This window comes from Cokeromyces recurvatus (genome assembly GCF_025118155.1).
Source record: "Cokeromyces recurvatus strain NRRL 2243 chromosome Unknown BX663scaffold_16, whole genome shotgun sequence".
Lineage (NCBI taxonomy): Eukaryota > Fungi > Mucoromycota > Mucoromycetes > Mucorales > Mucoraceae > Cokeromyces > Cokeromyces recurvatus.
This window is the reverse complement of record NW_026251402.1, coordinates 370,702-395,690: the sequence shown is the minus strand read 5'-3', so window position 1 is coordinate 395,690 and position 24,989 is coordinate 370,702. Positions and strand designations below refer to the sequence as shown.

General features: G+C 31.2%; 9 protein-coding genes across 9 annotated transcripts; 5 read left to right on the top strand and 4 right to left on the bottom strand.

The window, feature by feature from the left end:
- The first annotated feature begins 522 nt into the window (after nt 1–522).
- BX663DRAFT_512929 (uncharacterized protein) lies at nt 523–1,754 on the top strand. Its single transcript, XM_051528068.1, has 5 exons — nt 523–639; nt 707–814; nt 903–1,051; nt 1,145–1,304; nt 1,399–1,754. Exons 1-5 carry the CDS (start codon nt 556–558, stop codon nt 1,633–1,635), a joined length of 738 nt encoding a protein of 245 aa, XP_051381912.1. The 5' UTR covers nt 523–555; the 3' UTR covers nt 1,636–1,754.
- BX663DRAFT_474543 (gamma-secretase subunit PEN-2-like protein) lies at nt 1,745–2,121 on the top strand (the record flags this gene model as incomplete). The annotated part of the gene is made up of 2 exons (XM_051524225.1): nt 1,745–1,913; nt 1,985–2,121. The coding sequence occupies exons 1-2, from the start codon at nt 1,754–1,756 to the stop codon at nt 2,119–2,121; spliced, it is 297 nt and encodes a 98-aa protein (XP_051381911.1). The 5' UTR covers nt 1,745–1,753.
- Nucleotides 2,122–2,283: 162 nt separating this feature from the next.
- BX663DRAFT_436469 (uncharacterized protein) lies at nt 2,284–3,748 on the bottom strand (the record flags this gene model as incomplete). The annotated part of the gene is made up of 5 exons (XM_051523183.1): nt 2,284–2,628; nt 2,724–2,935; nt 2,998–3,073; nt 3,140–3,561; nt 3,652–3,748. 5 exons carry the CDS (start codon nt 3,746–3,748, stop codon nt 2,284–2,286), a joined length of 1,152 nt encoding a protein of 383 aa, XP_051381910.1.
- Nucleotides 3,749–6,445: 2,697 nt separating this feature from the next.
- On the top strand, nt 6,446–6,700 carry BX663DRAFT_436604 (uncharacterized protein; the record flags this gene model as incomplete). The annotated part of the gene is made up of 1 exon (XM_051523190.1): nt 6,446–6,700. One exon carries the CDS (start codon nt 6,446–6,448, stop codon nt 6,698–6,700), a length of 255 nt encoding a protein of 84 aa, XP_051381909.1.
- A 404-nt stretch (nt 6,701–7,104) lies between these two features.
- On the bottom strand, nt 7,105–7,838 carry BX663DRAFT_512915 (ribosomal S17-domain-containing protein). The gene is made up of 2 exons (XM_051528067.1): nt 7,682–7,838; nt 7,105–7,292 (listed from the first exon to the last, which is right to left on the bottom strand). Exons 1-2 carry the CDS (start codon nt 7,817–7,819, stop codon nt 7,164–7,166), a joined length of 267 nt encoding a protein of 88 aa, XP_051381908.1. The 5' UTR covers nt 7,820–7,838; the 3' UTR covers nt 7,105–7,163.
- A 2,045-nt stretch (nt 7,839–9,883) lies between these two features.
- BX663DRAFT_436520 (40S ribosomal protein S5) lies at nt 9,884–10,640 on the top strand (the record flags this gene model as incomplete). Its single annotated transcript, XM_051523185.1, has 2 exons — nt 9,884–10,075; nt 10,158–10,640. The coding sequence occupies 2 exons, from the start codon at nt 9,884–9,886 to the stop codon at nt 10,638–10,640; spliced, it is 675 nt and encodes a 224-aa protein (XP_051381907.1).
- A 359-nt stretch (nt 10,641–10,999) lies between these two features.
- Nucleotides 11,000–12,421, bottom strand: BX663DRAFT_531642 (uncharacterized protein; the record flags this gene model as incomplete). Its single annotated transcript, XM_051530396.1, has 3 exons — nt 11,000–11,231; nt 11,319–11,446; nt 12,401–12,421. 3 exons carry the CDS (start codon nt 12,419–12,421, stop codon nt 11,000–11,002), a joined length of 381 nt encoding a protein of 126 aa, XP_051381906.1.
- A 973-nt stretch (nt 12,422–13,394) lies between these two features.
- On the top strand, nt 13,395–16,961 carry BX663DRAFT_512909 (phospholipid methyltransferase-domain-containing protein). Its single transcript, XM_051528066.1, has 10 exons — nt 13,395–13,588; nt 13,656–14,002; nt 14,095–14,326; nt 14,399–14,599; nt 14,674–15,070; nt 15,144–15,329; nt 15,398–15,460; nt 15,525–15,662; nt 15,749–16,721; nt 16,781–16,961. Exons 1-10 carry the CDS (start codon nt 13,435–13,437, stop codon nt 16,913–16,915), a joined length of 2,826 nt encoding a protein of 941 aa, XP_051381905.1. The 5' UTR covers nt 13,395–13,434; the 3' UTR covers nt 16,916–16,961.
- A 38-nt stretch (nt 16,962–16,999) lies between these two features.
- Nucleotides 17,000–24,389, bottom strand: BX663DRAFT_474522 (uncharacterized protein). Its single transcript, XM_051524224.1, has 5 exons — nt 23,916–24,389; nt 21,259–23,803; nt 17,608–21,191; nt 17,411–17,539; nt 17,000–17,342 (listed from the first exon to the last, which is right to left on the bottom strand). The coding sequence occupies exons 1-5, from the start codon at nt 24,314–24,316 to the stop codon at nt 17,207–17,209; spliced, it is 6,795 nt and encodes a 2,264-aa protein (XP_051381904.1). The 5' UTR covers nt 24,317–24,389; the 3' UTR covers nt 17,000–17,206.
- Between the last annotated feature and the right edge of the window lie 600 nt (nt 24,390–24,989).

The window sequence follows — 24,989 nt, the reverse complement described above, 5'->3', positions numbered from 1 at the left end:
TTTTTTTCTTTTTTTTTTTTTTTTTTTTTTTTTTTTTTTTTTTGCAATTCACGGTACAATCAGATCTTGCAAGATTCAAACAAATCACTTTATATAATCTTTCTTTTATCTACTTTTTTGCGCCTTTCTATTCAAAGCAAAAGCCTGTGTATCTAAAGTGCTTTTTTTTTTCTCTCTCCTTTTTGTTTTTCTTTTTTGGTGATCTGAATCTGCTCGATAATAAATAAATGGCCGTATCCAGGAGCAGTTTCTTCGATATCCATTTCTTCAAACCTATTTTTATTAACCTCAAAAAAAAAAAATAAAAAAAGAGAGAAAAGACCAGGAAAAGGAAAATAAAAGGGTTCTAATGTATATAGTCCATGTTAAAAAAAAAAGGGTTTACTTGGATCGGATCAAATTTAAAAAGCGTCTTCTAGTTATAATTAAACATTTAAATTCAACGCGTAGTTTTCTTTCTTACAGTGTCGTGGTGGAGTACAAAATTCGCGTCAAGTAAACATAATTTTTCTTTTTCTTTTTTTTTTTTTATTATTATTTTATTAAAAATACAAGATGGATTATTCAAATTCAAACTCTGGAGGTTATATGAATTCTTCATATAATGATTCAAATAACAATGATGGTGCTTATGCTAGAGTAAGCTTTTATGATTTATTTTATTTATATCGATTTCACTGCTAAGCAAATAAAAAATAAACTATAGAAACCAATGGGAGATCAGACGTTAAGACCTGTGACAATAAAGCAAATCAAAACTTGTACGATGCCTCAAGAAGGAGTATTTAGAATTGATAATGCAGATGCTAGCCAGGTTTGGAATACATATATATATATACATATACTGATAAGAAGAAAAAAAAAATAGAATGAAAATCAATCTAACGTTATTATGCTTATAGATTACTTTTGTTGGTGTTATTCGTAACATTCAAGAATTAGCAACAAACTATGTGTATACTATTGAAGATGGAACTGGAGCTATTGAAGTTAGAAAATGGATTGAACAACAAGAATCACCGGAAGAAGCTGATGCTCGTCGAGAATTAACGTATGTTGGGTTTTCTATTTTTTTTTTTTTTTTTTTTTTTTTTTTTTTTTTGAACATTAATTATAATGCGCAGTTATTTATGTTTTGTTTTAGAATCGATACATATGTACGTGTAAACGGTAGATTAAATTCATTTAGTGGACGTATATCAATTGTCGGTTATTCTATTCGCCCTGTAACTGATTTTAACGAAATTACGTATCATTTACTTGATACTATTCATACACATCTTGTATTTACAAAAACTGGTTCTGTAAGTGTACAATAATTCTTTTTTTTTTATATATATATTTATATATGTATAGAGAGGGAGTGATAAAAAAAATTAACATATTGAGGTCATGTAGGATAATACAATGAATGTTGATCCCATTATGAAGCCCTTAACTATTCAAGATCATGTTAATGACGCTATTAAAATGTTCGATAATAATCCTGATGGAGCCACAATTGAACAAATTTGCAGTAAATTAAAAAATTTATATACAGAAACTCAAATTAGGGAAACAATTGACATTTTACAAAGTGAAGGACAATGCTATAATACTATTGATGATAACCATATTAAATCTTGTCTTCCTTAAAAAAAAAATTCTCTTAACATGCAGATATGTATATATTCATATATATTAAACACAAATAAATTTGACAGAAGAATATGTAATTTCTCTTTTTGTCTTTTATTTTATTTTTATATAAAAAATGCCAAAACTTGAAAAAATGAGCTCTGAAGAGCGTATAAATATATGTAAAAAAATGTTTTATGGAGGATTTGCTTTTTTGCCCTTATTATGGTTAGTGAATTTTATGTATTTTTTCAATACAAGTCGTAAAGCTGATGCGCCAAAAGAATTAAAGAAATGTAATGACGAGAACCATCTACATTGAATGTAAAAAAAAAAAAAAAATACTAATCTTTTATTTTCTTCCTAGATGTTTATTTTTCACTTTTTGGCTGTATTGTATGGTTTATTCTACTTACAACTTGGTATGCGATATTTGTTAACAAAAGAGTTGCTTGGGGACAAATAGCAGATCGTATTACAGTCGTAATACCTAAAGGGCTTTAATATCAGCTTATATTACAGGGTCGTCTTAGAGTAGATATGACTAGAACAAATGAATGAATAATATCTTTATTCTGATTATATTACACATTTGGAAGATTCGAGTGTATTGATTTAATAAATGACTTATATATCAATCAATAAATAAATAATTCTGTCTATTATTTAGACCGAAGTTTGAATGATGTAAGGGGCAAAATCAGCCTCAGTAACTGGAATAGGTTCTTCAGCACTTGCGATATTACATTGATGAAATAGTCTTTCATCCGTATCTCTTAAAGAGCCAACTACAGAATGAAGTAAACCGCGATTATGGAAAATAACAAAATCACCATCCTTCCATTCATGAGCATATACATTCTGAGGACTAATAGAGGGACGCTGTATGCGGTAAAGTAATTCTCTTACTTTTTTCAAGTCACCCACAGGTTTACCATCAATGATGAGATCTTCAACTGCAGCTGGGTGGACTTGAAGATGAATTTTATCCGTCACAGGATTCTTCCACAGCTACAAGAAAAATAGATAAATAAATAAATAGTGTGTGTATGCATACATTTTTTTTTTATATATGTAAATATGTATACACATATATATGTATTTACCATGGGATATATCTTGATATCTTCTTCTACAATCTCAGGTAATTCATCTTTTCCAAGTTCTTTACCTTCAGATACCATGCCTAAACCTGTGGAATGAGCTTTAGCTTTAGAGATCCATAAATAAGGATGAGCAGCATATTTAACTTTGGTTTTAAAAGCAAGTTCCTTAAGTTCTTGTGGTAAAATCTCAAACGCCTTTTGGCCAGAGATAACTTTTATTATAGCAGATATTAGTGTATATATATATATATATTTTCTCTACAATACAACTTACAAGCAGTCGTTCCTAATTGAACATCAAGTTGGTCACCCGTACCATCATCATAACGAACTAGTTCACGTCTGGCTTCCTATTATATGATAATATTAGGTATAAATATCTCTCAATTCAATTCATCTTATCTCTTTAAGCTTACAGGATTCTTAAGACTAAATAAGGTCGTCACTTTAGGAGGGTTTAATTTATAAAGGGCAGCATCCATATGCCAACGATAAAATCTTGTTTGGCCAGCTTCCATTTCTTCCTTTGTTAAACAATCTTTATGGAAGACGGTATGACTAGGATGAATTAATCTTTTTTCCTCAAAGCCATAATGATTTCTAACTAGACCATGACCCAATAATTGAACTTGAGGAACTTTAGGTAAAGGAGAGATATCTCGAGAGATAACAGATTCATTTGCACGATGCATAGAGCCATGACCATAAATATCAATATTTTGTGGATCAAACCGCTTTGTAAGCTCATATTGTGTTTGTGGACTGACATGGCCTTGATTTCGAACAACAACTACCTGATAAGTGTAAACTGCATTAAATAGTTTATCAAAATCTTCCGCTATTAAAAAAGAAAAAAAAAAAGAAATAGAAAACAACATATTAATATCATGTTGTATTCTTTTATTCTTAATATTAGTATCCATATTACAGCTAATCTTCTCAAGGTCAAGATCATTGACAATAATACCGAAATCTACCCCAGATTGCTTAGGCGACAGTTTGATAGGTTCTAAAGTAAAAGTCATTTTTTCAACTTTAATATATGAATATATACAAAGAATAAAAAAAAAAATTATGTATACAAATATGTATATAGTATAGATAGATAAATATTCATTCTATTCAGCGTTTATTTATATATGCTTTCGGAGTCACTATCAAGGTCAATAGAAGTAACAAATAGAAATTTGAATATGTACAAGATCAGATGATATACAGGTTAGTCAATAGTAATATTTGATGGTTTTTTTTTTTTTTTTTTTTTTTTTTTTTTTTTTTTTTTTTTGCAACAAAATTATTCTAAATTTAAATGACTTATTTATGCATAATACTATGATTTCAAAAAAGCAATCAAGTGATAGATATTGTTTATGCATCATTACCATTCAGCAGCGTAATTGGTAATTTTCCTTTATTTCAATTTATTTATTTTTTTTTTCCTGTTAACATGAGTTAAGCAAGTTTCTTTTATTACAACAGCTAACATATAACCAATTAGGAGCGGTAAATCGATTAAGAAAGAAGCTTTTATTTTATTTTTTTATTTTTTAATTTTCGCTACGTTGATATAACTGATAGACAAAGGCTAATTTTTGCATATAACAAAGTTTATAATGATGACAAGGATATAAAGTTCTATAGGATACATAACTTAATAGCAGTAATAATGTTAGATGCATATTTATACAAAGTACTAACTATCATGGTATCAGTACGTAAGAGTGTAGTTATATACACGCTTTGAGATTGGTGAAGTTTTTTATCTTTTTAATGTAAAAATATTAACCTGCATAATAGAAATACAGAAAGAAAATAACATCTGAGTGTAATGTATATTATTTTTATGAATTATAAATAATAAAAAGAAAAGAAAACGATCTTAAGTGTGATATAAAGATACAAAGCATATCATGATCTGCTGTATACAATTAAACAAAAATATAACCAGGAACATAAAAGACAGAGAACAATCATGTATATAAATTTTACTATCTAGCACAAGTATAAAAGTATTTACTGTCAAGAAATATAATGAAATCAAGACTATTACACTTTTGTATCCTTGTCTAAACTATATACACATATAAACAAATGTGTTTATATATAATAAATATAAACTTTATCTCAACTCTACAGATTTATGTATATAAATATATAAAATTCTATGAGTAAACACTATTTTATACACACAAGCATACACACACATATATATATATATACATAGATATATCTGTATAAATGTATAATGATGATAATAATAATAATTGATTTTTCTTTGAGAAAGTCAGTATTGCTAATATACTAAATTAGTATACGTGTGTTCCTAATTCATTGAAGAGAAAAGAAAAAGGTTTACACTTAAATCGGATAATGAGTAATGAAATAAAAGCTGAAAGCTATACTTTATATTGTATCAAAGCTTATCAAGACTATTCAAATTCCTTATTATGAATTTAAGCAGATAAAACATACTTGCTGCTTAATGGAAAAAATAAAAAAAAAGGGGAGGGAGTGGGAGGCTTTATCCTAAACTAATTCAAATAAATAGAATATGCCAAAATAGATTGGATGTCTCCTAATTATATATATTTGCTGATCTGTCCGTTTAACCCAGTTATTATCTTATATAAACTTATTTTAAAGTAATACTTACAAAAGGGAGACATACAGTTTTTAAGCTTTTCGATAGTTAATACATAATGCACATGATGTATCTGTTTCTCCTAATAAAATCTAGCAGTTAATAAAAATAAATTATGTATATTTATAGTGAGAAGGATCCGAATATATATATATATATATATATAGAAGGTTCATTACTTTGTTAATGATCTATCCCCTTAAAAAGAGAAAAGAAAATGGAATGAAGAAGACTTTATAAAATTCATCTCGAAATGTCACACATACACAAAACTTTTTTCCATTCGTAATAAACTTCAATTATTGTACAATTCAGTACATATATAAAGAATAGGACCCTTTTCTTTTATTTTTTCTTTCCATTCGTTCTAATAATCATGCAAGATCAACAGCCAAACTTCTTACATGAGATACCTGAATGCTTAAACTCGGGAACTTTACAGAATTATTCTGCTGTCTACTATTCAATATCTACAAGTGTCAATAGTAACATAGTAAATGAACAAGTGGTACACTCCTATTCTGATAAAAATAGTCATGGCTATCCAACAAAACGACAGAATGAGCTCTCTATGCTACAGAAGCCTCTCATATTGACAGCTTTACCCTTAGATTATTTATATTCTTGTAATCCGTCTTCTGACTTTTTGCTTAAATTAGTTAAAAATACTTATTCACATCTAAATGAAAAAGGTTCAATTATTAGTATACCTGCGGTTTCTCAAAGGTTGAATAATAATAATAGTATTTATTACTCTCAAACTCCTATCTTATCTCCACCTACTAACAACACTATGATGTACATGAATTTTGATATATCAACAGGAGAGGAAAACTTAGCTACCGTTAACGGGTCACTTTATAGTAACTCGTCAGTTAACCAAATGAGACATTATATCCCTTCACCATCCTTATGCAGTTACAACACCACCACCACCAATAATAATAATAATAACATATTTCAGACTTGTATTCCAATACCACTAGAAGAGACCTCAATTATGCCGTCATCCTTTTATTCGAGCTTATATCAAACTGACGATCATCAAGAGAAAAGACAAGTCAAAAATGAAATGATGACAATGCCCATCCCAAAAAGAAAGAAACGACACTCTATATCTTTTAACAATAAGTCTATAAATAATAAAGATAGAATACATTGTACTAACTGCCACACATTCAATACATCTCTCTGGCGAAGAAACTCTGAGGGTCAGTCTCTTTGTAATGCATGTGGTCTCTTTCTTAAACTGCATGGAGCTGTTCGTCCTCTTAGTCTAAAAACAGATATTATTAAAAAACGAAATCGATCTAGAACGATACAAAAAATAAAATAAAATAAAATAAAAAAAATAAAAAGTAGATATTTAGCACATGAAACAGCAACGAACCATTCCTTATCCTGGTATCCATATTATTGATCACTTGGATAATATAAAAGGAAAAATAAAATAAAATATAGAATTTACTCTTTGATCCTCACTTTTATTTTCTTTTTTTTTATTAATGATAAAAAATCTTTTGCTTTCTTAAAGACTACAATAATAGACACATATTATCTTTTCTATTCTATGCTATTTTTTGTAATATAATTATTATCCATATCAAATAAAACTTAACTTTATAATATACACAAGGTTTATAAATGGATCCCTTACAGCCCTATTTTTTATGCATCACTGCCGATCCTTAATTAAAATGAAGTCTAATTCTCTTATGTTGTAGCAAAAAAAACAAAAAATTTAAAGCATATATACATATTTAGAGTATTTTTATTTTTTTTTTATTTGAAAAAAAAAGTTAGGCTTGGGCATCAACAGCCTTACGAGGAGCGCGAGGACCACGAGCAGTACGGGGAGTGAAAGTAGCAACAGGTTGAGTAACCTTAACACCAGCAAGGTTATCAAAGTTCATAGACTTGAGCAATTCCTATAATTTTGGTAAAAACAGAAAATACGTTAGGTTCATGTGCTGTGAGAGATCTTGACACCTCCAAAAAAAAAACTCTTTTTTTTTTTTGAAACAAAATGGCCATCGAAAGATCTCCACTGAACACACGAACTTCCTTACATGTTTTTCTTCCTCATCTTTAATTTGCTTGAAATAATAATTGAGCTTATTCCCTTTTTAATATGAACAAATAAAATAAAACCCTCCACATGGTAAAGAAAAAAAGGACATCACCCCCAAGAACAAATTATGTCTTGAAGAAGAAAAACAAATAAAAAAGCTCGAGCGACCAACTTTCTGTTTCCAAAGGTGTGCATGTATATGCTTTTTTTTTCCTTTTGTAAGGATAAAAAACTTTGATATCTTACCTCAGTTTCAGGATCAACTTCAATGTTGGCGGTATCCAAGGCAGAGACTTCAGGAACATAGTTATCACGACGTTCACGTTCCTCTTCTTGCAACTTGAAGGAGATACCACGAACGGGACCGCGAGAAATACGCTTCATCAAGTGAGTGGTGAAACCAGCAATCTTGTTACGAAGACGCTTAGATTGGATAATGGAGACTTCATCAAGGATCTTCTTGTTGACTTGGAAGTCAAGAGTGAGACGGGGATAGTACTTTTCGATAAGAACACGAGAAGCCTTCTTGACAGTCTTAGTTCTAACGCGACCCTATATTCATCATTTCAATTTTATTTTGGTAAGTACGCAAAATAATGTATATGTCTTTCATCTTTTTTCCATCCATAAATCCTTCTTTAAATACATATATGCATCCTAATGTTCATTACAGTTCAAATAAATAAACTTATCAATGAATCCATTTACATATTTGGATGGATGGATGGATGAATGGATGAATATGCATTCATTCCTTACCATTTTTAATGATATAAAGTTTAAAGAGAAAGATTGTTTATGACAACTATGAGAATAATTATTCTTAAAGTTAAAATATTAAATGCTGATTGGATAAGATTTTACCGGAGATATTAGAGTTACTCTTGGAAAAAAAAAATCATTTTGAAGATTATGTTGACTGTGATCAGCGAAAAGATTAAAGGAAATAAACAGTTATTATCGATAATAAATATAAACTACTTTTATAAATACTAAATTCTCGAATAAAAAGTTTGATGTTAGAATAATAATGAATGCTACAAAGCAAATATAATAGAGTTTTCAAAGATTAAATTAATTAACTTGGCCAAAATGAGAGAGAGAGAGAGAGATTGCATGGCATATTTATTCAATAAAGCTAGTTCTATCAAGAAGTAAACTTTTAAATAAAGAATACCAAGATACACTATTATCTATGTGTATGGAATAACTCAATATGTATATATAAAAATATCTTTACTCGTTATTATCACTAAAATAGAGGATACAGCTCTTTTATAGAAGAAGTCTTGAACATCTTTTATCATTTTTATACTGTTTTTTTTTTCTTTTTGTTGATAAATTATATAGTATAATTTTATTCTATTCCTTGAGAATTGTATTTGAAAAGAGCAGTAATGTATTTGGTCTGTTTGATTTGGTACTTGTGTAATTATCTAATACTTGGCATCAATGTCTTTTTTTTTTGTTTAATAGACGTTTCTGACACAACTAATAAAAGTTATATATTCACTGACTGCTGTCATATCTCTAAATACTTCCTTTAGTCTTTTCTTCTTCTTATCATCACAGAGGTATTTAATATGTTTTGTATAATTGTGAAGGATATGTTCTTTCTAAATTGCTGTATGATATCTTTTATAGAAAATGTATTAATTTGTAACTTTAGCTTTTATTCATTTTTTTTTTCATTTAGTAGTATAATTCAATTCTTTTACACTATATATGCATAGGTAAAGTAAATGATAATGTATAATATAACAATATTAAAATGAGTAATCTATATATTTATATGTGTATACATATATGATCGCGAAGTATATAAAATTAACATCTTATTAATAATTTAATATGAACAAACAATTGATCTATAGTAACACATATATTTTCATTTATTTATATATAATATACAGTGCATATGTGTTTATACTTGAAGTCTCTCTTTATCATTGTACTCTACATATCTCTTGATATATGATTTGACCTTACTAATTTTTATGCATTTTTTTTTTTTTTTTAATTACGGGCCATCTTCCATTTCCCGCATAGGGCTTTTTTTTTTTTTTTTTTTTTTTTTTCAAAAATTCAGAAATGCCAAAAATGTGACTTGCCTTGTCGCACAACAGAAATCATCAAGAGTAAAGGCCATACAGTAGTATGAATTGCATAGAACCTCCTCTTTTTCAGATACTAGGTAATTATCATGATACATACATCAAAGGCATAAAGAAATGAATAAAAGACTAATCTATACTTAATCCATTTTTTTTCTTTTTAAACAATATGTGAAATTCAATATCAAATTTTTTTTCTTCGTCTTTAAATATTATTGATACATCATATCCATCCATCCATCCATCCATTCATCCATCAACTTGCATCTATCCAACTTATTCATATGATTCGAATTATTATTCAACTTGTCTATTATTTTGCAAACAGACTATCATGCCCGCCTTAGGTTTGCCCGCCGATGTCAGTGCCACTGCTGACGGTACCCGTAGATTGTTCAACAAGTGGACTTATGATGATGTTGAAGTCAAGGACATTTCTCTCCAAGACTACATTCAAATCCGTCAACAAGTCTACTTACCTCACACTGCTGGCCGTTTCGCCGTCAAGCGTTTCCGTAAGGCTCAAGTAAGTATAAAATTTTAGCTGTTTTTAAAGCACACAGAGACAATGAGCATATAAAATGTTAATATGAAATGTCATGGATTAGTGTCCCATCGTCGAACGTTTGACTAATGCTTTGATGATGAATGGTCGTAACAACGGTAAGAAGCTTATGGCTGCTCGTATCGTTCAACACGCTTTCGAAATCATTCACCTTTTGACTGATGCCAACCCTCTTCAAATCCTTGTTGATGCTATCATCAACTGTGGTCCTCGTGAAGATTCCACTCGTATTGGTTCTCAAGGTACTGTTCGTCGTCAAGCTGTTGATGTCTCTCCTCTTCGTCGTGTCAACCAAGCCATCTCTTTGTTGACCATTGGTACTAGAGAATCTGCTTTCCGTAACATCAAGACTGTTGCTGAATGCCTTGCTGATGAATTGATCAATGCTGCCAAGGGTTCTGCTAACTCTTATGCCATCAAGAAGAAGGATGAACTTGAACGTGTTGCTAAGTGTAAGTTATTTTTCTTTTTGAATGGGATTCTTATTTATCGAATTATACTAATAACATTCTTCTTTTACAGCTAACCGATAAATTATTTTTTTTGGTTTATATTGGAGAGGGAGGAACAGCTTTAGTTGTTTATTTGTAGCAACCCTTTTTAATTCTTTTTTTTTCTTGAAAAAATAAAAGCTTTTATTTTTTATAAGAAATAAATAAATAAATAAATAATAATAAAAAAGCAACTTATTTTTCTATTGTACATAAAAATCTAAACTGATATATTTATGAATGCATAAAGAGTAGTAGTAGTAGTAGCAATTCAGGAACAAAAAAAAAAAAAAGTAAAATGTTAGCCCTTATGATAAGTATAGCATTTATTTAGAATTAGAAATAAATCATTTAAAGATCAAAAGAAATGTCACTTTATTATTATATGAGACATTTAAGCCTTAACAGCATACTTGCGAAGAGGGAAGTGGGTCAATTTCTTTTGTTGACGAAGAGTCTTCTTGGACTTTTCGAAAGGAGTCAAAGCTCTACGCATAGCACGAGTCTTCTTAACACGGAGATCAAGAGGGACAAAACGCTTCTTTTGATAGAAGAGACGAAGTTGTTCACGTTGAGTTTGGTTAATAACAGTCAAGACACGGGCAACGTTCTTACGAGCTTCGCCACTGCAAGAATAACAAAATAAATAATAATAATAAATTAGAATTGACAATTTTATAATGCTTTATTAATTTCTCATAATAACAACTTACATTTCTTGTTGTCTACCACCAGCAACCTTTTGAACACGAAGGTTAGAAAGTTGTTGCTTTTGCTCTTCGAGGATCTTCAAGAGCTCAGCCTTGTTCTTGTTACGGAGTTCGTGAGCCTTAACTTTAGCCTAGTATATTTACATGACAAAATTAATGACATTGTTTTTTTTTTAACAAAATAATTTCATTCAAGCATAAAAAAAAGAGAAGCTCTTCAATAAAAACAAAACACTATGTACTATTTAAGCAATAATATCTCTCTCTTCAAAGTTGTTTATGTCTTGTCCAAACTTTCAAACATTCATGTAATCTTTGTTTGTTTGCTTTTTTTTCGTACAATTTGAATTTAATCATTCTAAATTACATTGTATTTTAATTTTTCTTTTTTTTTTTTGCTGGTTATGGTTATTGTATTTAATGTAACTGCCTACTGCCTTTTATAATCCATAGTGTTTTATCAAAATAGGACATGCTTCTCTGTTTTTTAATGGATGGATGCTTCTTTCATTTAGATGGATGAATGTCTATATTTACCATTGGTGACACCGGTGAATTAGAGGGAAAGATTAGAATGCTTGTCAACTTCTTTGATGCATTTGTATCCGATTTGCTTTTCCGGCACTACACACAGGATTACTGCCAGGCATCAATTCTAAAATTTACCGTCTTTTTTTTTTTTTTTTTTTTTTTTTTTTTTTTTTTTTTTGTTTTTACTCAATTTAAAATTCAGATCATAAAGTTAGTTTTTATTATTTATTTATGGCCCAATAAAGTACGTAGTGAGTTATAAATGTTGATTTGTTCTAGTAGTCAGTTAAGTTTGTTTAAAAGAGGATGCGTACTCTCTGAATTATGAATCAGCATAAAAAGGATACGAAAGCCAAGCTGAAAATAAGAAAGGAATAATAAAGCCAAATCATTCAAGCAGTAACACATATCGGATAACATACTAAAAAAAAAAGGCTTTATGTATATATCTTTAAATTCAAGTAACAAATTCACAATCAGTTTATAAACAGATCAAAATAAAAAAAAATTCTGTCAGGAAAGAGAAGTAAGAGTAGTGTATGACAATCATTTACATGGTTTAAGTAAGAGGTCATTTCTTTGACTGTATTAGCAATTAAAACGAACGATTCTTCTTTAGATGTGTAAAGTCTTTATTTTTCCTTTGTATTCTATTTAACTCTTTTTGAAAGAATGTAGCTGTCTATTTTCTAGATCCTCAGAAGGACTCAATATCCATAGGATGGTCATAAATGAAAGGAAGGCTTTCATAGTATAAATTAAAAAGAATATATTCTATGTAAATAAGCATATTTCTTTCAAAAGTATAAAGGACATAGTGTAGTGTCCATGTATGATTTTCTAGAATAGCTTTTTATACATGTATATGTGTATACATGAAACGAAGAAAGAGTCTTATTCTATTATCCCTGAAGTATAAATAGCTATAATATGGATATGAAATATAAAACAAGTCGCATACATATTGGAATAGCTTCTTTATTATGTATTAGATACAGATCTACTTTTTATAAAGTTAACTACAATCATAACAAAAACGTGTAGAATATGATACCTTCCCTAAATATAACAGGATAAATAGTTTTGATTATCTCTGCTTTAAAGTCTATTTCAACTTCAAACTAAACATACTTTGTATACTCAACAGCCTCATCTTTACAGCTTATTAAAACTTATCCTTGAAATAATATTTAAATGAATATACAAATACTTTTAACACCAAACATGAATAAAACACACTATTTATCCTGACTTCTATACATGTCTTGAGAGCTACTTTTTACAATACAATAGAAAAAAAAAAAAAACTTAAAAAACTTGTTTCAAATTAATTGGCTGGGGATGCGATACTATTCGTGTAACAAAAGTAAAGTTTATTGAATCTTCTCCCCTATAGGCTTGCATCTTGGACTGTCTCTTTCACGTGAGCCTTGTAATAGCTAATTCTACATAAATAATTTTTTTGTCCCTGACAGAAGAGCTTTTCTTCTTCTTTAATCCTTTCTTAGTTCTTCTTTATTCTTTTCTTTTCTTTTTTTTTTTTTTTTTTTTTTTTTTCAACAAAAAAAATAAAATAAATCTCAAAAAGATGGAATCAGAACTACGTCATAGGGATATGAAAACAACAACTATAGATGATATAAATAGTGATGCTCTCTCTTCATCATCTTCTAGTGATGATTATCAAGGTGATATCAAAAAGGATATGCGTTATTCTTATGGAAAGACGTCTGATGGCACGGGTATGTAAATATATATATATATATATGTATTGGATAATGAATAGCTTGAAATTTAATTCTACAATAGTCTTTCGAGTTCCTCGTACAACAGACATGGTTTCGAACTTATTAAATCCATGGAAAAAGAAAAGTGTATTCGATTGGATCACATTAAGTACAATGGCCATCGAAATTTCACTCTTGTTTATTTTACCTGTTTGGTATAAACGTATCTTATTCTTGTTCATCTTCTTTTTCTGGCGTTTGGCGTATAATGTCGGCCTTGGCATTTTATTAAAATATCAAAGCGATAGTCGTGGTTTAGTTCGAATGGCTAAAAAATATCATTTATTTGATCATAAATCAAACCCAAAAGTTTACAATTGGCTTCAACAGCAATTAAGTATCAATATGGGTGATGATTATGACTTTGCTGTAAGACTAAATACTAGAAAAAAAAATTATTATTATAATTCATTTACTTATCTTTTTTTATTTTATTTTATTTTTTTTTTACCTTCAAATAGACGACCCCAGTTGAATATAATACTTGGATGTTATATAGACAACTCGTTGATCTTATTTTAATGAATGATTTCACCAGCTATTTATGCTTTGCGTTGTCCTGGATTAATATGTCAGCTCAGTCATCTATTTTCATGGGTAATACCTTAAGATGGCTTGGTGGCCTATTTTTAATTATATTTAATATTTGGGTTAAACTTGATGCTCAGAGAGTTGTGAAGGATTTCGCTTGGTGTAAGTATATGATTAAAATGGTAAAGTTCAATCATGTAGTAGTAATATATAATTTTGGTATTTTATTAATAGATTGGGGTGATTTTTTCTTTTTAATCGAGCAATCTCTCACATTTGATGGTGTATTTGAAATGGCTCCTCATCCAATGTATTCTATAGGTTATTTTGGTTATTATGGTATCTCGCTTATGTGTGCAAGCTATGTCGTATTGTTTGTCAGTATTGCTGCACATGCTCTTCAATTTGCATTTCTTATTTTTGTCGAAACTCCTCGTAAAGTTGGAGATATTATTATTTATTATTATTATAAACAAGTATTAACTTTTTTTTTTCTTTTTAATATATAGATATTGATAAAACTTATAATCCTCCTCAGAGAATTAAACGAAATAAGTCTAGTTTGACAGATGAAAATACCTTAAACACTACCTTTGATCAACAAGCAAGTCATGAGTTTTATACAAAGTACTTCCGTCGCGACCTTATTGTATTTAAAAATTTTGACTTATTCAGAACAACGGATATTGTTGCAGTAATAATTATGTTTTATGCTATCATTACTCCTCTTCTTGTGCCTGGTAAATTTGGTATCACTATTGCTATTATTCAAGCTTTCTTTTGGCGTGCTATTCATTCTCTTGGAAATGGATCTATTCTTCGTTCGCAATCCAATTGCAAATTTTTTACGCGTCACTTTATCAAATGGGGTGATGATGTGCAAGAAGCTTTTCAAAACTGGAAAAGGTATTATGATGAAGGAATTGGGTTATGCATAATACACCAAGATATATTTATTTATTTATTTATTTATTGTTAGTATTTATAATCTTACTTTATGTATGACTTATGTAACTTTTTTCATTGCTTGCTGGAAGACTTATACCTTGCCTGATAATTGGGCCTATGGAACTACTTTACTCAGACATACTCTTGGATTCGTGTTTATCTTCCTCCATATCTGGACATCTGTTTCTATATACGAGGTTATTGGTGACTTTGGATGGTAAATAGAGATTAATAATTATACACACGTTTTTTTGAATTGAATTTTAAAACTGGGAATACCAATAGGTTCTATGGTGACTTCTTTATTGATGAACATCCTTCTGAATTATTATATACTGGAATTTACAGGTATTATTCACAGTGATAACATACAAATAGTTAGTATTTATTTATTTATTTATTTTACCAATAGATATTTGAATAATCCCGAAAAAATCATGGGTCATGCTGCTTTTTGGGGTATGACTCTCATCGCTAACAGTGGTACTATATTTGTATTAGCACTCTTTTCTCAACTCTGTAATGTTTGGTTTATCCAATATGTTGAAAGGTAAATTTATTTCTTAGTTATATATATCTTAATTGATTGTATTCACCTTTTTTCTTTCTTTTTTTTCTTTCTTAAAAAAAAAAAAGTCCTCATATGCGTAAACTATATGGCGATCAGATTCGTAAAGAAGCTGGTTTAACAAAAACATTAAAATCTGCTGCTATTGCTATTCCAAAGACAATTCCTGAAAGACTTCAACAAGAGATTGCAAAGCTTATTCGTGAAAATCAGGATAGCACCAAGAACGTGGAACGTATTCTAAAAGAAGCAGCGGAGATAGTAGAAAAGGCAGTAGAAGAAACAAAAGATGCTGTTGGCGATATTGTTGATGCCGCTCGTCCTCGTTTGCAAGAGGTATTATTGGAGACAAAGCAGTTATTAGCGACTTCACGCTCTCGTGTAATCCCTTTAACTACAGACGATATTGGTATGTACGATTTGTCAAAATATTCTATCAAAATCAAAGATGATAAGGGCATCAATAAAAATGTATTTGAGATGGGTGAAAGTATTCAGGTAGAATGGGAGGCACCTGAAAATCATGGAGCTCAAGATTGGATTGGCATCTTTAAAGTAAATGCAAATAAGAGTAGACACGTTACCAACATAAGTTCTCGTGGATTATGGTGCTGGACAAATGCTTCTAAAGATCCAAAATCTGGAGATATCGTCTTCCCTCCTGAGACTCAGATTGTGACTCATGGTACTGTTACCTTTGGTGGATCCAAATTACCATGGGAGACGGGTAAATATGAGTTTAGATACCAACATGATAATAAACATAATGTAATGGCTATCTCTATTCCCTTTGAGATCAAGGCACCAAGTATACCACCTATCATCGATATCGAAACCACACAAACTACACTTTTGAAATGGGTCCAGAACACGTTGAATAATGATCCGGATGTTATACCTCAAACATTTGACGAAGAATTTGTTGGAATGAATGAAATGGAATCAAAGCATTTAGTTGACTGTATTAAACTTGCATATCATGTTGAGTTTGTATGGGAGGTAGTCGCCTCTGATAAGTGTGTATCACGTCTTGCAAAAAGGGTAAGCATATATAAAATTGTCACTTTTTATATATATATTCATGCTTTCATAATACATAGATTCTTCGTGCAAGAGAAGCTCTTTCCCCCTTTTCATCTGAGCCATCCCGAAAATTGTCTTCTGTATCTACGCAAAGTTCTATAGGTACCTGTGAATCTCCTCTAGTTGCTAAAGTACCCGATGAAAATATTTAGAAATTTTTGTAAATTATAATTATTATGTATTTTTTTTTTTTTTTTTCGTAAATATATCTATTATATACAACAGGTATATATGCATTTTTTTTTTTTTTAAATGTTGCTCGAACAAAAAAAGCCAATAGTATCTATATACAAGTATAATTTACAACAACAAATACTAGTGTTATGAATGTGCATTATTTAATAATAAAAGGTTCTACACAAGCAAATACATTTCAAAATTTTTATGTAGTTTTATAAAAGGTAAAAGAAAGAGAGAGATTAGAAAAGTAAATAAAAATTGCGCTAGATGGTTGTCCATCCACCAACATCATAATTTGCTTCGATTTGTCGAGCAACATAAATAGGAATACTATGTTGAAGCCAAAGTTTACGAATTTCTGTATATCTCTTAGTATTCAAATATTGAGGCCTACCATGTCTATGTATATAAAATTAAGTATATTGTTGTAGAAACCTTTTGTTTACAATTATTCCATAAATATTTACCTAAGGCCCTGATCAATTTCTCCATGTGGATCAAGATAGGGTGCATTCATAAACCATCCGTTACCATTATGTAGTAATATAAGAACACATCTTTTAACAGATAAGAATATACCAATGTCACCACCACACCTAAATATATACATAATATATTATTATCAATATACATATACATATATATATATAAAAAAAAAACTTACTCTAATGTATGAAGATTACATTCACCTTCTTCATCTTCAGAACAACAAAAGCTTTGAGCACAAACAAATGTACCACAAAACAAACATATAGCTGGGTCACTAGGGACAGTACCACATCGTTGACAGACACGCTTCATACTCTCATCAAACAAACGATCAAGGCGTTTTGGTAATGGTATCAGATAAAGTGGTGTAGGTAAACTCAAGGGAATATGAATTAAACGACTTGCGGATATTGAACTTAACAGACCTTCTTCAAGTTGAATTCGACGCTCAGATTCTCGTACATGTTGTGAGCACCAATATCGAAGTAATGACTCCGTTATGGGTGTAGGTTGCAAGAAATCAGCAAAATTGGGTAAATGGAGAACATTCATGAGACGATCAAATTCATCAACAGCTGGGTCACTTTCCAAACCATTGGCATCAGGTGGTATAATCAAACCAAAACGAACAATCATTAAAACAACAGTACGACGCAAGAAAGGTAAAACGAAAAACTTGAGTAAAGTACAGAACGAGGCCTCGCTGTTGAACTTTCGAAAGGCAAATTGGGCTTCTTCAGGTGTAAAATGCAACTTATTCATTAATGAAAATGCAAAGTTCTTTGCAGCAACGATATTTTGCGAAGATTCACTAGGCATTGTTGAACAAGATTGTTGTTGGTCAATATCACGGATAAGGCGGTCTTGTAAAAATCCAACAGCTGTTTTAGCAAACTCAGCCAGTAACAATACATGTATAAAAGGGAATATATCGGCCTGAGTTGTAGGGACAAGATGAAGAGATAGCTCAGCTAGAATCATGAAGGGGTCATCTTCCAAAAGGGGTGCATTATCATATAATATAATCTTTTGAGAGGGACTGGTAGATAAATTAGCAACGTCATCAACATTAATTTCAAATATTTGTCGCATGCGCCCTAAAGCAAACATATTTACACGGGCCATTGATATACTAGACGAAGAAGAAGACTTCATATCGTTAGTTGAAGAGCACATAAGAGTGGTATAAGCCATCACAGTATCACTAAGTATACGAAGTAGCATCTGCATTTGAGAGGGTATCTGATCAAATAAAGTATGTGTAAGTGCGTGTTCTGAAGTAACAGATCGACTAGCTCCACGGGAAGCAATCTCTACACCAGCAATAGTATAGCCTAGGACACCCCATAAAATGTCTACATTATCTGCAGCTGTTGACATTTCGCGTTCATTTTCATCTATACATATTTCTTGATATATAATACTAAGAACATCTAATAATCGATTGTATGATTTCTTTATAAAAGGAATACTCACAGCAGCTGTGCTGTGTAGAGTGTCATTATCAAAGGGACCTAATTTACCATCTGGTAGAGGCATCATCTCTGGGTTATATGTATTCTGCATTAGCATAGCTTCAACGGCACGTTCAGCCTCGTCATCGGTGTTAGTATTTGCTATATCACCATCCGCTTGTCCTTGTTGTTGAGTCTGTGCATCAGCTAGAGGTAAAACAGGTTGGAGTTGATCTAAACCGTTATTATTCGCATTATCCAAAGGGGTAGGGCTAGGAATACGTGTTCTGAATCCCATGGGGGTCCAATCACGAGTAGTAGCAACATTAGTATTCCCACCTGCTGTAGGCATAATAGGGACAGCGGTAGCTCCAGGTGCTGTAGTCATTGCAGGAAATGTAGGTAAAAGTTGAGCCATCACATTTTTCATACGGGTTGCTGCTGATGCATCTCTTCCTGTTTTCTTCATTTGAGCATGACGTGAGGTAGTAATGATTGCATGCTTTAGCTTGTTCACAATTTGATTAACGTCCGATTTATAGAAAGTAGCAAAATTATTATTATCAAACTTTATGAGGACTCCTGGATGAGATTCTTTTTTGCCTTTCCAAAAAACAGGAAGTAATGCATTACCTAAAGATTTACATAAGGGACACATAAACTCTTTACGAGATCTATTTTCAGGATGATTTCTTGTTAATTGAGCAGAGTGTCTAGAGTCAATTGAAGTGCAATATACTTCAAAACATTTAATATGCATAAAATGTCCACATGTAGAAGCATATAAGCCAGTTTTGTGAAATTGAGCAGGGAAGCCAGGAATACTAGGGGCGTTATCAGCTAAACATTGTTGATCTTGCCATTCAATATCAAGATTAGGACCGATGGCATAAACATTATTAAGAAGCTCAGCATCATCTGTAGGTTTTTCGTACATAATATTAGAAGCTTGAATCAATCCTAGTAAACCATATGGTAACGATCGTTCATTAGCATCTTCTTGACATACAATACAAGTACCTGTAGGGTAAGCACAAAAACGATGAAGACCTTCAGAATTACTTTCATCATTTGCTGTAGAAAAGTTGTCTGAAGCATCTACGAAGGCATCCTCCCCCTCATCTGCATAAAGGAATTCATTTTTTTCCATAAACTGAGATTGAGCTTGAGCAAACTGAGCCATGATTCTCATCTGTCGTTCTTTGGCAGCCAATTTCTTCTTCTCAACTTCAGATAATTCACCTTGCTGTTCATTTCTTTGTGATTTGGTAGCACGCTGCTCCTTCCACTTCTCAATTTCAGCACGTGTATTATTAGTACCTTTATTACCAAGTTGTTCAAATATCCAATCAAGTCGACTAGTAATTTCATTATAATGCTCATCATTATAAAGTGTAGACATAGCATCAAATAAAGTCATCTCCCGTGTTACATTGGATTGCGATCCTTGAGTGTCATCGGAATTCTGTACTTCACATTTAAATCTTAAGGAACAAACATAATCATAAAACTTTCCTTGACCATAATTAGATACATCCTCAGAATTATTATCCACAAGAGCCAACATAATTAGGTATAATGCCTGATCCAAGATAGTATCACTCTTATGATTATTGCCAGTATAAGTATTCCACAAAGTATAAAATAGCATTTGAACAAATAAAGTTGATTGAAGGAATGAGCCTAAATGCTTAAAAGGTCCAGAGGGAATAGGATCTGATTTAGGTAAAATAAAGAAATCCTGCTCTTTTTTATCAGGATTAGCTTTCTTCCATCGAGCTTTGATAATCGATTCAGCCTCCTCACGATTATTACGACTGAAATGCCAGAAATAAGTATCGACTTCAGTAAAATATTCTTCTTTAAGCTCGTATATACCATGATCATTAACACCATCAGGAGTTTTAAAATGAGCAATAGTCGTTAAAACATGATCAAATTTAGGGTGCTCTGTAATATGTTCAGGAATACGCTTTGCAAGGTCAGAATAAGCAGCAGGACCAAGACATAAGCCATGAATAATCTCTCGACGAGCTTTATCCAAGATAGACATACCAGTTAGGTTTGCTCGTTCACAGACAATAACGATTAAAAGATTTAACAATTCCTCAACCATAAACACAGTTTGTGGCGTATCATAAATATTATGATTTTTTTTGCCTAAAAACCAGTTTATGAGATCAAATCTATCCAAAAGTGTAACTAATAAATGATTTGGTTGTACAGTAGCAAAACCAAGTTGCAACAGGAAGACATCAGCATCATATGTGTTTTCACGTAAAGAAATATCACGGTAATGATGTGCCTAGAATGTAGTTATAAAGTTATTTATATAAATTTAAAGTACATATATGTATATATTTAATTTTTACCTGATTTCTAATACCATAACCATTTCGAACCCATACACCGGCTCTAATTTGAGAAGAAAAGACGATTGTACGAATTGAGAAATCGAGGATAGGTAATAAAACGTCGGTAGTATTTTTTGAATCGTTAAACAACGTAATCACTTTTTTGAACCCACCTTCCCAACCGGCTTCATTTAATAGTTTATCATCTAATAAATAGGAATATTCAAGTAATCCGGCTAATAACCAATGCAAAGGATGATGGAATGAAACAGGCTGAGAAGATACGTTATATTTGACTACTTGATATTCTTCAGTATAAGGCAATATAATTGTGTGGTATTCTTGCGCTGAAGGTCCATATATTTTTTGAGATGTTGCTGTACTTGAAGTCAAATTCTTGGTCTGCTCTGCATCTTCTTCCTCTTCATCCATTTTGCCCCAATCTTGTATCATTCGCAATACACGTAATATGGCTCGAACTAGTGTGATAGCTGTAGATACTCGATCTTCTGATGAGTCAATAGGAAGCATAGCAAAACATTCAGAGAATTGACGACAGCATTTAGCAATTTGAAGCGTAACGTTGAATGCATTCACCCATATTTCAGATTCATATTCAACATGTGCATCCTTTTGGCATATTTGAGCATTCATACATTGAAAGAGACTAATTAAATCAAGGTATTGACGAAGATATAGAGGATCTTGAGCAAGCACACGTTTGATCATATTTACATTCATAATATAACGCAAATCATGAAAGGCATTAAAATAACGACGTGTGCGGAAAGCACGAGATTCACAGTTAATACGTGAGGGGTATTTTATGCGCTCTGAAGGTAATAAAAGGTATAAGCGATCTGTTAAGAAAAATGCAGTTAGTGTAGAGCAAATAAGACCGAAGAAATAATAGCTATGAACAAGAAGATCAGACACGGTAGGTACAGTCAATAGTTGAACGGAGAAAAGGATGATAGAATTCTCAGGCTCACGATCACGTAATAAAAAGGATTCAGCTAATCTAGCATAGTTGCGTGCAAGCCGTTTACCCAAAATTTTTTTGAAGTGTGAATTCGAAGCGAGTGATGCAATGTATAATTCACGTAAAGATATACGCACTTCCTTCCATAATTTTAGATCATAAAGCATAAAATAATCTAATCGTAACTTCTCCTCAAATTCTCTTTGAATGTTCATAGCTGAGTTTGTATCTTCTTCTTCCCTGTGAAAGAGACTAGTATTATTAGCAGGTTGTTTTCCTAACATATTAGCGCTGAGACGTATCGAATTCTTATTGAATAAAGATTCTCCAAAGGCTACTTCATTATCTCTTAAATTTTGATATTCTCTAACCATAGCTGCTGGATCCCAATCTATGCTTGCAATATCACATTGACTACGATAGACAATAGGACTGGAGGCAAAAGAGAGAGGACTGTCTAGTTTACTACTAATATGTGTATCTGAGTCAGGCTCGAACATTTCAACATCTTCAGCAATATCAGAATTTGTCACTGCCATATCATCTTTCATAACACCATTCTCATCTTCATCATCACATTCATTAATGGTATTATCAGCTCGTACACCAGTAGCTAATTGAGCTAAAGGTAATCGTAACTCCCATTCAGCACATAACTCTTCACATAAAATATTACGAATAATTGTATCGCCTTTTCCAACATTAGGAAAGAAACGTTTTTTCCCCTTAATTAATTCATTTAGCCAATCGACTAACAGCCCACATGCTTGTTCTCGGAACGTGTCTTTAGCAGGTCTAATCGTGACTCCAAGATTAATAGCAGATAAAGGAGCTGCAATCTTGCGTAGTTCTTCAATATTTTTGGACATCGCAATAATTTCCCGTCCATGAACATGAATTACATCCACAATTTGTTTTGTTTTCTCCCAATCCCAACCAGTAGCTGTCATAATAGACTCAAGTACATGTGAAAATGCGTGTGCCTCATCATTCCAAACAATACATGCATATAATTCTCCATCTTCTTCTTTATTTTTGTTTATATTATTCGATGATAAATCAGAGTTAGTCGGGATATCCGTTATTTGTGACATGGTCATATTTTCTTTATCCATATCAACATCCTCTTCTATATTAGTAGTAGTAGTAGTAGTATTATCGATATATGCATTGCCCTGAGTTGTTGTGTTATTTGTTGTTTCAGAGGGGATTCCCATTCTAGCTAAAGTATTACGTTGCTCTTGATTTTCTTTCACCAAGTCTTCTATAGAGGAATTCAGGGTGATTTCTTCAGGGGCTAAAGCAAAAGTATCTAGTAAAAAGTTGAGTACTGAAGCAATCGTTGTTCTGATTGAATTAATTAATTGTGGATCGATTGAACTTGTTCCGTCATTAAGATCTGACTCTTTGTCACTAGAATGAATTTTACATTTTAAAGGAATTTTCCAAGCTTCCGAGTCTCCACAATCACAACACCCACCAGAGCCAGGGCTAACAGAGAAAAGGATGTCATGTCCATCATGATCAGTTGAATGAAAGCAACTTGAGCAAAAGACACATGTATCATCTAAACCACAGTCTCTATACAACAAGAAGAAGAAAAATAAAATAAAAAAAAAATAAAATAAAAATAAAGAGAAATTTTTGTTAAACATTGTATAAAAGTAGAATTATTTAGTTAATCTTATTTTACCTGCATCTATAAACAGGTTCTCCTTTACGAAATACGTGACCACATTGCCGTCCTTTTTGGTTGGATACATCTTGGTTCGGTAAAATAGCATTAGCATGCCATAGCTTCGGATCGATAATAACGTTTTTTTCTTTGCCGTCATGACGTTGAATTTGTGATGAAAGTGTTTTTTTTAGTTCATCTGTTGAAGAGAAAAAGTGCTGATGCATAATATTTTCATCGTTTCTCCATAGAGATTCATAACATCGTGTTAAAATTGTTTGTTTCGCAGTTTCATCAAAATGACAGTTAAATAAAAGTGGAGACTGCCATAAAAACCCAGATAAAGCGGTATCTGTTGAAGTTTTACCGCTTGTTGCCATTTTATATAAAGAAGCAGAAGAGGAAGACTCCAGAGTCATTTCCTTTTATAAAATATTTTTTTATTAACAAAAAGTACAAAAAATCAAAAAAAAGAAAAACGTCATCGACTTGACCAGAAAACGACAATATGCTGAATTTTAAAAATAATCATTTTCAAACACAATATTGTTTGTGAATTTTGTTTTACTGTTCAACAGACCTGCATATTGTATCTAATATATGCTTAGTTACCCTAGTCAGGTCTTAAAAAAAAAAAAAAAAAAAAAAGAAAAAGAAAAGTTGATGTTAAAGGGAAAATTAAGCATAAATAGTATAGAGAATTATTAGCATTAAGCAGACAATCAAATGTTCCAAGAAAGATCATAGATGGAGCTGAAGAAGAAGAATGGTAGACTGAAATAGACATTCTATTTTATGAAGAATTATACATATAATATTCAAGTAATTAAAATAGAGAGAAAGGTTAAACGATATTGTGCTTCTTGTAGGAAAGTTGATCTGAAAGATAATAGGATAAAATATTCTCAAACTTAAAGGTAGTTGTAGAGGAGAATACTATATATTCAATATTCAATAAAATTTAATCAGTTAGAGTCAGCAGTATACGAGTAGTAAGGGTAGGGTATGAGTATAAATAGGGTAGCAAAGATGCCAAAGGAAGATACGATAATACACAAGGACTAGGTTCGTTAAGCTAAAGAATAGGATCCA